The 15,405-nt window shown below is 36.7% G+C and overlaps 1 protein-coding gene across 7 annotated transcripts in view; it reads left to right on the top strand.

Annotated features, from left to right (window-relative positions):
- Nucleotides 1–15,405, top strand: part of Lrch2 (leucine rich repeats and calponin homology domain containing 2) — a 164,929-nt gene that overhangs the window by 70,718 nt on the left and 78,806 nt on the right. For all 7 annotated transcript variants that reach the window (XM_060375693.1, XM_060375695.1, XM_060375690.1 and 4 more), the window contains exons 2-3: nt 5,732–5,876; nt 9,630–9,756. In XM_060375693.1, coding sequence (XP_060231676.1) covers nt 5,732–5,876; nt 9,630–9,756 — 272 coding nt within the window. The remainder of the gene's footprint in view (nt 1–5,731; nt 5,877–9,629; nt 9,757–15,405) is intronic.

The raw sequence follows: 15,405 nt of genomic DNA, 5'->3' as shown, positions 1-15,405 counted from the left end.
TGTTGAAGAATCAGCCTCAGAAAAGACCCCTGTGCCCTCATATATTTGGTCCTTGTGGAGCTGCTATCCTCTCCAGGTCATACTAACTCCCCCTTCTTCCACATGATTCCTTGCACTCTGCCCAAGGTTTGGTTATGAGTCTCAGCATCTACTTTGATACACCGATAGGTAGAGTCTTTCAGAGGCCCTCCTGTCCTGTCACCTGTTTTCTCCTACTTCCAATGTCCATCCCCTTTGTCTTTCTACATGAGGATTGATCATCTTACCCTGGGTCCTCTTTCTTTTTTATTTTTTTTAGGTGTACAAATTTTAGTATGTTTATCCTATCTTATAAGTCTGTTACTCACATGTGAGTATATACTGTGTGTGTCTTTCTGTTCCTGGAATAGAGACATTTTTATGTCTCACTCAGTTCCAGAGTTGTTCCCATGTGAAGGGATCAGCAGTTTGTTACCTCTTGTGTTTAGTCTTCTCGATTTCTCTCTTCTTGTATGTAGCCAAGATCTTCTGGTGGTCTTCCTCTGTCATTTCTCATAATTTATCTTCTTCTGTACACAAAACCTCTTCCTCAGTGTAACATATTCCCTGTTCTCCATTTTGGAATTTGCACTTTTATATGCTTCTCTAATTCAATAGTCCTTTCTAAATTCCACTGTGTCTTAGCACATGTGCCATCTATCTCATTTAAAACTTTTAGAAATGGTAAATCATTATCTAATCTATTATGGGCATGTCCTTTCTGTATTATGACCATCTTTAAAAATTATTGTTAGATATTTTCATATCTGTAATAGGTTTCATGTCATAATGTCTAAAATATTGTTGAATTTCAATGGATATACATGCTGCAGCACCATCAGCCCAAATTTTCAAGAGCACTTTCAAACATTCACCATCTCTAACAAATGTGTAATTTTAGGATCATGCTCTTCACTGAAATTCTGAATATAAATTTGTGGCATGGTGCATGTATTTCAGTTCTCCAAACTCTGTAAAATGGAGCATAGCAGCCACTATATGATATTGTTCCAAGTCAACACTAAACAGAATCAGCATTTCTACTTTAGCATATAGATCTTCATCCAGTAATTGAACCTTGACAATACATACATAATATCCAGTCAGACCAAGCTGGCCTATATCCTAAGACTTTCTCTCCAGCATCTCAATGGGCTGCCATTTTGCAGTATCTTCAAACCTCTGTAGACTTTTCTTAGCTGGAACCACCTCTTTTTGTGTTATTGTAAGTACTAGATTGGATTGCTCTGAAGTCTTTCTATTTTGATTGAAAGATTTCCCCCAATCTCTGTTTTATGGTCTTTAATTTAGCATCTATTTTCTCAGTTTCTTCTTTCTCTAAGTCTGTCTTATCCTGATCTTTCCCAAAGAGGATATATAAAACTGAAATCACCAGTGAAAAAAAATTATTTATGTGCAAAGATAAACAAACTCAAATGGTATCCAGCAGCACTGTGTCACTGTGTCTTCCTCCACTTTCAACACAAAAAATTATTTTTTAAAATCTCAAAACCTTTCCCTAAGTACTTTACTTTTTTAATTTAATTTATTTTTTTAATTTTTTTTATTTTTAAATAATTTTATACATTCACTTATATCCCAGCTGTAGCCATCTCCCTCTTTCCCTCCCATCCTCTCCTCCCTCCCTCATCTCCTCCTTACCCCCTTCCGAGTCCACTGAGAAGGGGTGTCCTCCTCTCCTTCTGTCTGGCCCTAGCTTATCAGGTATCTTCAGAATGGTTGCAATGTCCTTATCTGTGGCCTAGCAAGGCTGCTCCTCCCTTGGGGGGGGGGGAAGCTCAATGAGCCAGACATTGAGTTCATGTCAGAAACAAATTGTGTCCCACTTACTAGGGAACCCACTTGGATACTGAGATACCATGGGCTATGTCTCAGCAAGGGTTGTAGGTTATATCCGTGCATGGTCCTTGGTTGGATAAACAGTCTCAGAGAAGACCCCTGTGCCCAGATATATTTGGACCTTGTGGGGCTCCCTGTCCCCTCCAGGATATACTAATTCTTCCTTCCTTCATATGACTCTCTACACTCTGCCAAAGGCTTGGTTGTGCATCTGCTTTGATACACTGCTAGGTAGAGTCTTTCAGGTGCCTTCTCTGGTAGGCTACTGTCCTGTTACTTGTTTTCTCCTACTTCCAATGTCCATCCCCTTTGTTTTTCTAGATGAGGATTGATTATCTAACCCCTGGTCCTCTTTCTTGTTTATCTTCTTTAGGTGTACATATTTTAGTATGTTTATCCTATCTTATAGGTCTATTACCCACTTATAAGTGAGTATATACCATGTGTCTCTTTCTGCTTCTGGGATATCTCACCCAGGATGATTTTTAGGTCTTTACTTTCTTACTTCCAGGTTCCCTTATAGACCTTACCAGTTCAGATGCTTGAGGCTTCTCTGTCTCTGGCTCCTACTTCCAGGGAGATGTATTTTTCTACCCAGCCCGGACTGGATCCTGACACCTTCCTCACTGTGGGAAGTTAATGGGTCCACAAATGTTTGTTTCTCGGAGTGTCAAGAACCCCTTCTCAAAGGGATTTTGCTTTCTGTCTTGGCTAGCAAAGTCTGGCTTTGAGAAGCTTCCTTGTTAAAGACCCACTTTTTCTCTTCCTAAAGTAACTGCCTCTCTGGGGTTTGTATGTATCATTTTTTTTTTTCTTTTTCTGCAGCCTGCTGGAGGTCTTACTGCTCTGCAGGCGGTCTGTTTAATCAGGAATCTGTGAACTCCTAGTTCAGGAACTGCCTTTGCTTTGTTTTTAAGAAACAGAATTGAAAAACTGCTCTATATTTTTACTTTCTATGTAAGTTCTTGCTAGATTACTGTAAATTCTGCCCCACATTGTTGCACCATTTGTTGTTGAATATTAATATTAATTACTGATTTATCTTTTAGTTAAACAGTGGTTATTCCTAAACCAGCTGTATACCCAGATCACCACATAGAGACTAGGATTTATTTAATTAACCTAGAGCACAATGCTGGGCAAGTTACTCCATCCAAAACCTCCAAGCCCACATAGTTTTCTCTCATTCAGATTTTCCACATTATACTTGCTTTTAATCATATCTTAGGCCTGGTTCATCTCTCCTCTCCTGCTGATCTCTCCTCTCCCACTCCTCCCACTCGCTTCCCTCTCCTCCCTTTTGGACCAGGATGTCCCACTCTATTCTCTCCATTGCTTGGCACTGGCTGGATGTTTAATTGACAATATAGTGACCAAATGGTGGCATGTTTGCACAGACTTGAGACAGGTGATACTTAGAGTAAGCATCACAATGCAATGTCCTGATTGAAACCAGATAGTGGGGTAGAGAAATCAGCATTTGAATGAACAAAATTAAATTGTATACATTCCAACATTTAAGTAACATTTCTTGTTTCTATGATTTGTTGCATTAATGTTATTCCTATAACATCTAGTTTTAGTTATTCATGTGAAACATTGTGTTTCAGATTAATAATCATCAGATAAATTTAGTTACATCTTTTCTTCTAAAAGAAAAATGTCACACCTGTAGCAGCAACAGAAAATCTAATTCCCATTCATAGACCTTTATTGTGTAGTATCAGTAAAAACCTTGGCTAGAATCCTCTGGCTGTCTTTAATTCTCAGTTCTTACTTAATCCACATAGCTCATCCTCTATCCTTCCCTATTCTGTGCCAATGGTAAATATATTTCAAAATCTATCCATTTTCTCCTTTTTAGTTTTGCTAACTTATTTAAAAATAACCTCTCTGACCATTATATAATCTGTTTGTAATTCGTATGAGATGATGTACAGAATTATAGTTCAATTTTTCTGTAACTAGGTATAAAATTTTATAGTACCTGGGAATGAAAATCAACTCTTTACCTCTGCCTCCACTTTTGGTACCAATATGCATTATTACATACAGATCATTGTTCTGAAGAGGAAGTTCACTCTGTTGATAAGTAAATAGGTTTCTTCTTTTTCAGTGAGGATGTTGAACACTACTGATAGGAGATTGTTTTCCTACTGAGGACAGAACAGATGCTAAGCCAGGTTGGACTGTAGATGTTCTCCTTGATGCAATACAGATAATACTTTTCTGAAGATTCTTTTGTTTTAAGCCAACTAATTATAATAAACTAGTATAAACAGTGGTATTTCCATGATAAGGTAATCAATTTGATAATCATTTGGGTAGTTGAGAACAGCTTGTGTTTTATTTATTTATTTTTGCTTGTTTGTTTGGCAGTCAGAGCTAGAGAGTACATAGATACTGTTATAGTGTTCAACATATTCTCCAATTACAGCTCTCTTGCAAAGAGAGAATATATTCTTGGGTAATTGTTATTCCATCATGTGATGTTCTAATTTTTTAAATATTTTATTTAACAATGAACATCTAATAAAATAAGAATGGTCAGATGATAGCACCATAATCTGACTTTTTGTCATGTCTCAATTGGAGAATGTATGTATACGCTTACAGAAATCTAGGGCAAGAAAAAAAAAAAAGAAAGAATATGAGCTTCCTTGCTTGATTAACTTACCAAGAGGAGGTTGGTGACAATGTGTGAAAATCAAGAAATAGGGGTATAGGAAAATATTTTCAGTTTAGATTTTACACTTGTAGAAACAGAGGTGCTTGAAAGGTATTAAAAGGGAATCCTCAACATGAACACATAGCTATTTAAGTCAGTTACTATGGTACATACCTATAATCCTGGGCCAGGGAGATAGATAAAGGAAGGTTGTGAGTTCAAGGATAGGCTGAACTGCATAGTGACACACAGTTCAGGCAGAGTTTTGTGACATGACCTTACCTTAAAAACACAACACAACAACCAAGCAAAAAAGCTAATAAGCATTTTTAATTTATAATTTGTCAGTGTATGACTATTATTTGCCCATAGAATTGGATTAACTCTCTCAGGAAGATTTGTGTCTTGAGAGGGCAAGAATGCTTTATGTGATAGTTTTTAGGAAGACCAGTATTCTTGATTCAGGTAGAGGAAATCAAGCCAAAAAAAAAAACTGAGGAGTCAAAGAGATTTGTAGATATTCGGAAAAGAGGCCTCCTAATCCAAGGAATGAAAATGTTTCCAGGTACATGGAGAAGTTATTGGTATGGAGGTTGTGAGTAAACTTGTAGGATGTGAGGATGAATAGAAACCTAGATGTGAGTTGAAAAGTCCATAGTAAATTTAGTTGTATAGTGGATTTCTGTAAATTTGACCATGAAAGAGGAAGAGAGAGATGGAAATAATGTGGGTTCAATGGAAGAATAGAGAGGGTTTCTTATTTTTAAAGATCAATAAGAATTCCTTTTCTTTTTTTGTGTGTGTATGTGATATGTGTATGTGTTTGTGTGCTGCAGGAAGTAGAGTCCATGGCCTCCTGCAAACTAGCCAAGTGTTCCACCGCTGAACTACACCTCCTACTATTGGTATATTTAAAAGAAAAATACCATATTTGGAGTTTCAAGAGATTTAGAAGCACATATTGTTTAGAGATTTAGAAGCATATATTGTTTTTAGGATTTTAAAGTAAATTTTTAAAAAAGCATTTTGTATGAATATATTAAAATAATATCTTCCTCAAGGTATTGATGAATATTATTTTGTAATATGTTCAGTAGTTGTTTAGATTTGGAGTGAAAGTTGTTGTGGTTATTACTGTACATAAAGGTGTTTACTTGTTACTAAAACATTGTTTTTATTTTTCAGATCTTTCCAGAAATCGTTTTACAGAAATTCCTTCAGATGTGTGGTTATTTGCACCGCTTGAAACATTAAACCTGTATCATAACTGTATCAAAACCATTCCTGAAACCATTAAGAATTTGCAGATGTTAACATACCTTAACATTAGGTAAGCAAATTTTTAAGAATAAATCTTTTAGGTGCTGAAAAGTTGACTCAGCAGATAAGAGAATAGCATGCTTGTTTCAGAGGACCTAGGTTTGGTTCCCAACAACCACATGTTTGCTTGTAACCATATTTAACTCCAGTTTCAGAGGATCCATACATACTCTGTAGTCTTAGATTTTTCACTAAACCTACTTTATTTATGGTGCTTAAACATCTTTGCCTCCCTTCCAACACCCCTCTCCCAACCTTAAGTACGAAATTAGTAGGGAAAAGGCCTGTATACCCCTTTTATTTACTTCCTGATGATGATTAGCATTGTTGGGTCTTTAGGGAATTACCAAACTCAATTGTCATAATACCAGCAGTCCAGTCCAAAGGACAACACCATGAAGCAACATGAATGAGCACAAGTCAGTAAAACCCACAAGACTCAGATTGTCCCAAGAAGTTCTCTGGAATATTTCTCCTGAGAAGTCAAGTGTCAAAGCACAAAGATCAGTGCAGTGATGGTGACCAAAAAGCAATGTCACACTATTGTGTACCCCTCTATATATCTCCTCTCCTCATAGTCCATCAACGGATGTTCTCAGCTGACCAAAGTCATGCCCCTTGTACAAGATAGCTCACAGCAAAATATCAAGTGCCCTCTCACAAGCCAACCTCCATCAAAACATGTGTCCAGCTTGCAGCAAAACATCACATGACAAAACTAAGACTTCAAAGAAACCAGAAACTTTCACTTCAATCCACAGGCACCACGGATACACATGATGCACATGCATACGTGCAGGCAAAATATTCATATCAATAAATGATAATAATAGTAATAACAATAATAAGTAAAAAAACAAATTTTGGGTTTTCATAAGGCTTTAATCATTTTTAGTAGTAAAGAAACATTTTGTTTATACTCACACTATTTTTTAGGCTTTAGGTATTGTTCTTTAAGGCAATGTTTCTCAGTTTCATATATAGGCATTGTCTATGGATCTTGTTAAAAAGATTGACGTGTTAGATCTACATTTTCTAAAAGGTCCCTTGCTAATTCCTTTACCTGCATGTGTGTTGATGATTAGATCTATGTTTGAGAGGAAGGCTTTAGAACATAATTTTTAAAATTTTTTTAACTTTTATTAGTTACACTTTATTCACTTTGTATCCCCCCATAAACCCCTCACTCCTCCCCTCCTAATTCCACCCTCCCTCTTCCTTCTTCACGAATGCCCCACCCCAAGTCCACTTATAGGGGAGGTCCCCCTCTCCTTCCTTCTGATCTTAATCTATGAGATCTCATCAGGAGTGGCTGCATTGTCACCTTCTGGGAAATAGAAAGATCTGGAGAGGACAGGAACTCCACAAGGAGAGCAACAGAACCAGAAAATTTGAACACAGGCGTCTTTCCAGAGACTCATACTCCAACCAAGGACTATTCATGGAGATAACCTAGAACCCCTGCACAGGTGTAGCCTTGGCAGTTCAGTGTCCAAGTGGGTTCCCTAATAAGGGGAAGAGGGACTGCCTCTGACATGAACTGATTGGCCTGCTCTTTGATCACTTCCCCTTGAGGGGGGAGCAGCCTTACCAGGCCACAGAACATGATTTTTTTTTTTAAATTTGTTGCCCAGTCATTTGAATTTACTTATACAGCACTCTAGTTACATTATAGTGAAAAACCTTTTAGGTAAAGTCTTATCATTTGTGATGTTGCCAATTCACAATAGGTAGATTGCGATGGTGTGGTTGGAAAATGAATTGACAGACCATCTTTATGATTAACATGTTTCCTTCTTTTAGTGATGGGGATCAACCTAAGGTTTTGTGGGATGCTGGACAAGCATTTTATCGCTGAACGGCTTTCCTAGTCACTTTATGCTTATATCTGTTTACTGTGGGCAATATCCCAAGTATCTGACTGATATTAGCTCATTTAATATTACAACATCGCTTTGATGTATATTGGATTATCCCAATATTACATATGGGAAAGCTGGATTAAATTGTTTGCAAAAAACCAAATATTCATAAGTTGTTCTTTGGTGTCCAGGAGAATGACACTTCCCCCAAGTACTAAAGTCCATCAGCATTCAGTTTCCTTACAAAAAAATGGTATAGTGTATGAAGAATTATGAGTGAGTCCTAGGATATTAGACATTTCAGAAGTCTAATTCCAGGATTACTAAGTGAAGACCATTGTTCTTCCTTTTTGTTACTGATAACAGACAGAGACAGGCATGCATGCATGCACGCACACATGTGCTCGGCCACTACTTTAAACCCAGTCTCATATTTCTGGATATAGTCTGCAGTGATAAGATGGGGTAAAGGTTTTTCTCTACTTTCTCCATTCTTGGTTGCATAACATGGAGCTTTTTTCTATATATACATTATGTAATGCTAATTTGAAAAATAGGAAAAAAAATGATAGACATGTGCTTGTCAGTTCTTACAAGTGTATAATTGGGATGTTGTCTTTTCTATATTTTGATTGTAAGAGACTATGGGGTCAGTCCATCTGAATTTGACATTTGACTATAAGAGCATTAAGGACAAAGATCCCAGGGCCAGATTGACCTGGTTTCAACCTTGACTCCTGCTTACCAGCTGTGTAACTTTAGAATGTTTTAGTTATTCTCTTTGTAGGTCATTTTGTTTTCCAAAATGGGGCTCATTATTAATGTTTTATTAGGTTGTTATGTTGGGCAGTTGAGGTAATTCATTTGAGTTATTCTGTATGTTTACTGGCACATAGTAAGTACTCATTAAAATGTTAGTTGTTAGTTGGGTGGTGGTGGCATACACCTTTATTACCAACACTCAAGAGGTAGAGGCAGGCAGATCATTGTGATATGATGCTAGGTGTGTGGCCAAGCTGGTCTACAGGGTGAGTTCCAGGATGTCCAAAGCTACACAGAGAAACCCTGTGTAGATGCCCCCCCAAAGTTAGTTGTTATTGTATTTAATAACTATAATCTAGAGAATTTTTTATTAATGTTAAGCTGTTATAAAAATGTTGTTAAGCTATTGTGCTATAACTATATAAAAGGAACTGATATTTTTTTATTTTATTTTTAAGTTTGTGTATGTTGAGGGATGGGAGGGGAGTGTTCATATGAGTGCAGTGCCTACGGAGGCCAGAATATGGTGTCAGATTCCCTGGAGCTAGAGTTGCAGGAGATGTTTAAATGCCACCAGGCAGGTTTTGGGAACCATATTTGGGGATCCTACAAGAAGAGCAGTCCATGTCCCTAATTCTTGAGCCATCTCTCCACTATCCAAGCTACCAATATTTTAAAAGATAGATTTCTTTCTTCATTTTAAGTACACTGTGAGCAAATTCACCTTCCCATGGTTAGAGTTACAGAAATATTGGGCATGCTAATGTGCCACAGAAGACGGTTCTAACTTTCTCTAACTCAGAAAAATCCAGACTTGTTTGTGGGTGGGTAACATGCTAACAGTAGCATATGTAATTACAGAACCTTTGCTATTAGACTTGTGTTTAAATCTCTTCTACAACTAAGTAAGACATGTAGTGAGCTTTAGCTTTCATTTTTCACTTTATGTATTGAAGCTAATATTACCTATCTTGTTCAGTTAATGAGTGGATTAGACAATGCATCAAAAGTATTTCCATGCACTTCCTTGAAGGAAACAGTAGTGTTGGTAAAAGCTTATGGTTTGCTTTGTTACTTTGTTAGATAACATTGAGGCTCAAACATAGTTTTCAATATGAGAATCTGTTATTTTTTTTCAGTCGAAATCTTTTATCAACGTTGCCAAAATACCTATTTGACCTTCCTCTTAAAGTTTTGGTGGTCAGCAATAACAAACTGGTATCCATTCCAGAAGAAATTGGAAAATTAAAAGATTTGATGGAGTTGGTGAGTAAAATGTTGCATTAAATAAATAAATATATATATGTCACATGTAATATATACCTTTTCCTTTTGGGGTTGTACTCATTCTTTTGTGTTATTTCACTGTAATTTATTTAAAGGGATAACTTGGTATATACCTAAATTTAGTTGGTTAACACTCTCAGCCATTATTTATGTCTGATTTTAGCTCTCATCCAACAACAGCAGCAGAAGTTTGGAATTCCTAACTCTTAGAGACTTTAGGAGACTTGGTTACATGTTTTCAGAAATATATTTCAAGTCAATAGCTATTTGTTCATTCAATGTTTAGGGAAATTTTTATGGAACAGAGATTTTTTTTCTAATCTTTTCCAGAGTTGATGAAGAGAGGTAGAGAATAGTCGTAAAATAGAGACAACAGCTCTGTGTTCCAGGGGTGCAAGCCTGTAGTCTCAGCTACGGCAGGGGAAACAGCATGTTCATTTGAACATAGGAGTTTTTACATTAAGACAGCCAGCATTCTAAGTCTTCATTTCACCAAAACAAACCAATAAATGAATAAATCATCAGTATTTAAAAGGTAGAGCATGGTGCTTACAAAAAGAAGTAGTAATAACAAAGTAACTTTCTTCAATTAATATGATCAAATGATTTTATTTATAACCCTTTTAGGACCAAAGTAAAACAGGCAATTATATGCAACTGATTGTAGAAACTGATATAGTATTTCTAAATAATAACATTTTAGATTTTAAAGGACATTGAACTTCCAGAGCAAACAATAACTTAGTGCTCATGTATTTGTGTTACTTCAATTTTACACTGTACCAGGATGCTTGTTTTTAGGAGTTTTCTTAAGTAGTATGTTATAATCTTTTAAGGAGCAGAAGTTTTCTTATCAGACATATTTGCAATTTTATAATGGGAACTTATTACAATAATTTACAATAATCGGGAATGTCAGGATTTTATGCTTTAGAGTCATATAATTTGGGGGTTATAAAAGGTCTTAGATTCCCTGCACTCTACCCAAAGTTTGGCTGTGAGTCTCACCATGTGCTTCAAACCCTGCTGGGTAGTCTTTCAGAGGATGGTACGAGAGAGGGGGCTACACCTGGGATAAAAAGTGAATAAATTATAATAAATTAAAAAATTTGTAGGCTCCTGTCCTGTTCCCTGTTTTCTCCCTCTTTCGATGTCCATCCTGATTGCCTTTCTGAATGTGAATTGATCATCTTACCCAGGGTCTTCCTTCTTGCTTAGCTTCTTTAGGTGTACAGGTTTTAGTATGTTTACCCTATACTATATGTCTAATATCCACTTATAAGTGAGTATATACCATGTGTGTCTTTTTGCTTCTGGGATACCTCACTCAGGATGATCTTTTCTAGTTCCCACCATTTTCCTGCAAATTTCATGATTTCTTTGATTTTAAGTGCTGAGTAGTATTCCATTGTGTAAATATACCACAATTTCTGTATCCGTTCCTCAGTTGAGGGACATCTAGGTTGTTTCCAGATTCTGACTATTATGAATAAAGACCTGGAGGGGAAAGGAGCTCTACAAGGAGAACAACAGAAGTAAAAAAGTCTTTTCTGAGACTGACACTTCAACAAAGAACCATTCATGGAGAAAACCTAGAACCCTTGCACAGATGTAGCCCATGTTAGCTCAGTCACCAAGTGGGTTCCCTAATAAGGGAACAGGGACTCTGTCTCTGATATGAACTGATTGGCCTGCTCTTTGATCACCTCCCTCCGAGGGGGCCATCCTTACTAGGCCACAGAGGAAGAGAGTCCTGATGAGACCTGATGGGCTAGGGTCAGATGGAAGGGCAGGAGGACCTCCCCTATTAGTGTACTTGGGGAGGGACATGGGAGAAGAAGAAGGAGGGAGTGTAGGAGTGGGATGGTACGAGAGAGGGGGCTACACCTGGGATAAAAAGTGAATAAATTATAATAAATTAAAAAATAAAGGTCTTAGAAATGATCTGGTATAATCACTTCATAATGGAGGAAATTCTGATACCTCTACTTATATATTTCCAAGAAGGATAGTTTACTGGGTACATTTGAACTCTCTTTGTTAGTAATCTTTCTTATTTTTTAACCATAATACATGCTTCTTTCAGCTGTGTCTAGTGACCTTTGCTGCAGTATGAAGAAATGTATAACTTCTTTTCCCTCAAGTACTTCTAATCTACATGCGTCTGTTGTCTAATACTGAAAAAATATTTTTGTTATTATTGTTATTTACCGTTTATTCATTTTGTATCCCAATTGTAGCTCCTTCCTTCATCTCTTCTGGTCCTACGCTCATTCCCTCTTCCTACCTATCCTTCTTCCCTAGTCTACTGATAGAAGAAGTCCTCCTCCCGTGATGTCTGACCCTAGCCTATCAGGTGACATCAGCATGGATCCTCTTCCTCTGTGTGATGACTATGCCACCCAACTGGGGAGAAGTGATCAAGGAGCAGGCAACTGAGTTCATGTCAGAGACGGTTTCTTCTCCTCTTACTGGAGAACCCACATGGAGACTGAGCTGTCTAGAGGCTACATCTAAGTAGGGGGTCTAGGTCCTCTCTATGCATGGTCTTTGGTTGATGCATCAGTCTCCGAAGTCTCCCCTGGGCCCAGGTTTTTTTGTTTTTTGTTTTTTCATTTGTTAGTTTGTTTGTTTGCTTTGTTGTTCTCCTCATGTGGCTCCTGTCCCCCTTCTTCTATAAGTCTCCTTCTGCTCTGTCCAAACAGAATACTACTCAGCAATTAAAAGCAAGGATACTCATGAAATTTTCAGGCAAATGGATGGACCTAGAAAAGAGTGAGGTATCCCAGAAACAGACACACACGATATATACTGACTTATAAGTGGGGATTAGCCTTATAATATAGGATAAACATACTAAAATAATAGTCATAAAGAAGCCAAACAACAAGGTGGACCCTAAGAAAGAGGCTTAATTCTCATTCATAAGGAAAAACAGGACAGACACTGGAAGTGGTAGAAGAGAGGGAACAGGATGGGAACCTACCACAGATGTTCTTAAAAGACTTCATCCGGAAGGGAATTGAAGCAGATGCAGAGACTCACAGCTAATACTGAAAATTTAAGGTGATTTTTTTTTTAAACTAAAACAACTTTATTACCTTTATTTGTTTCAATGACTTTCTTTTTTGGTGCGTTCCTGTTATTTAAATTGAACTTTGTTGATTAAAAATTAGTAGGGATTTGGAAACCTAAATAGTAATAGGTGCCCAATTCTACGGTTTGCATAATTTTCTTATATTTATTAGTTCATTGAGAATTACATACAATTATATATTTTCATAAAATTCCCCTCTTTTTCCAATTGCCCCACTTACTTTTCAGACCTGCCTGGTTTCTCTTCTCATTGAACTTTGTGTCCTCTTTAACAAAATAGTTTAAAACCTATTGTGTTTAGTTTGTCTGGCTGTATTTTCCTGGATGAGCATCCTTCCACTGGAGCACAGTTGACCACACTCTTAAAAAAATAGTAAATTTACTCAAATAAGGAAGTTTCAATGTAACAGAAATGAAAAAAAACATTGGGAATCTATATACAATAAAAAAAATGAGTATAACTAGTCAAGTCTATGGAGTTAAACCTTAAAATGTACATATTTATCTTTTATTCTATATGTAACAATTACATAGACACATGGCATAAAACATCTAAAAAAATAAGAGTTGCTGAATATTTCTCAGGTTTAATAAATGGTATAGAATATATTTCAATAACAACATTCTACATGAATGTATACCCCTGATTTAATTCCATCATTTTATTGTGCTAGAATTATGGTTTCTTTTAATTTTTACATTGGGTTATCAATAGTTAAAGCATTTTGTACATAGTATTAGTGTGGAAAAAATTTAATATTGATTGTATACAATTATTCTTTAAACTGTCCATCTTTCCTATATAAGAAAACAGCTGCATATATTTAAGTGTTTCTTTATTAAAACAAAATAAAAATTAATGATAACTGGCATTTGTACTTTCTAGAAATAAGTTCTGTCTCATTTGTTGCATGCTTTAAATGACATAGTTATGCAGGATGACATTAATACCCTGTAGTTCATAAACAGTGTTACAAAACAACCATATAAATTCTTCGTGCAACAAGGGGTGAACAGTCTTCTTAGTGCACTTTCACCTCATTGAAGTTGAAACTGTTCTTTTGGATATTTTTCTACTTTGATTTGCAGCAGATTGTTAGGATTTCTTTAAGTGCTTTTATTATGTGGCTTTTAAAATCTAAATAGATAATCCCAACACTCAGGGAGGCAGAGGCAGGTGGATCTCTGTGAGTTGAGGCCAGCCCGGTCTACAAAGTGAGTCCAGTACAGCCAAGGCTATACAGAGAAATCTTGTCTAGAAAAAAAAAAAATCAAAACAAAATTAAAAAAAATTCCCCAAATCCAAAAAACCCCACAAAACTACCACGAACAACAAAATAATACAATGGTTTAATTCCTTCCATAGTTCATAGTTCTTAGGAGAGAGCTACTTTTGGACATCACCTCATCTATGGGTGTTTTGAATAGTCCAATACTCTTTTTAATTTTTTTAAATTTAATATAATTTATTCACTTTTTATCCCAGCTGTAGACCCTCCCTCATGCCCTCCCAATCCTGCCCATGCTCTCTCCCTCTTCTCCTCCCATGCTCCTTCCCCAGTCCACTGATGGGGAGTTCCTCCTCCCCTTCCATCTGACCCTAATCTATCAGGTCTCATCAGGACTGTCTGCATTGTCTTCTTCTATTAACCCAATACTCTTTAGATGTTAAAATCTCTTAATCAAACAGAAATGGAAAAGCATCCCAGTACATGATAGTGTATAAATTTTTACATTAAACTAACTTTCCGATTCAATTTGTTGCTAATAACTCCTGAGCTAAGGGTGGGACTTTTTGCTCATTTTCCCTTTCCATGCTGGGATTTGTCTTTCTTGAGCTTGCACAGGTCTTCTGGTCATAACTGCTGTGAGTTCATATGCGTAATTTCCCTTCCACATCTGTGAAAAAGTGTTTCCTTGTGGTAATCCTTAATAAACCCAACCTATCTTCCACAAGACTCATCTGAGCCTTGGCAGGAGAAGTTATAATATAGATGCACCTTTTAGGGCTGATCAATCCACAGCCTCTTATTCTTTGAATCCTTAGTAGTTCTGGGGCTCTGTGTTAATAGTCTGCTGTTAACGGATGCTTCTTTGATAAGAGTTGAAAAAGATGCTTTAATCTATGTGTATAACAACAAATCATAAGGAGTCAGTTTCGTGCTGGGTCTAGTTAATAGAACAGTAGTAGTAAATTTTATCCTAGGACCTGTGACCTGCCTAGCCAGAAGTTATTGGTTTGATAATAATGCCAGGTATGGATTTTATCTTGCGGAGCAGGCATTAAATTCCATCAGAAAGTCATTGTTTACTCCCATGGTATTCATGCCATTATTGCACCAATGGACCTGTTGCCAGGACAGTCACTATGGTAGTCCACAGGATTCACCAGTAGGTAATATTGATGCTTACTTTTTCTTCTGGTAGCATACATAGTACTTTTTAGAAGTCTGAAAGCTAGCCAGAAGGGATGAAGCTTATAGGTAAGTACTAGCTTGATTTTTCTATGTCTTATATTTCTAGTAGGTGATG

This window comes from Meriones unguiculatus, chromosome X (genome assembly GCF_030254825.1).
Source record: "Meriones unguiculatus strain TT.TT164.6M chromosome X, Bangor_MerUng_6.1, whole genome shotgun sequence".
Taxonomy (NCBI): Eukaryota; Metazoa; Chordata; class Mammalia; order Rodentia; family Muridae; genus Meriones; species Meriones unguiculatus.
This window is presented reverse-complemented; position numbering and strand designations above follow the sequence as displayed.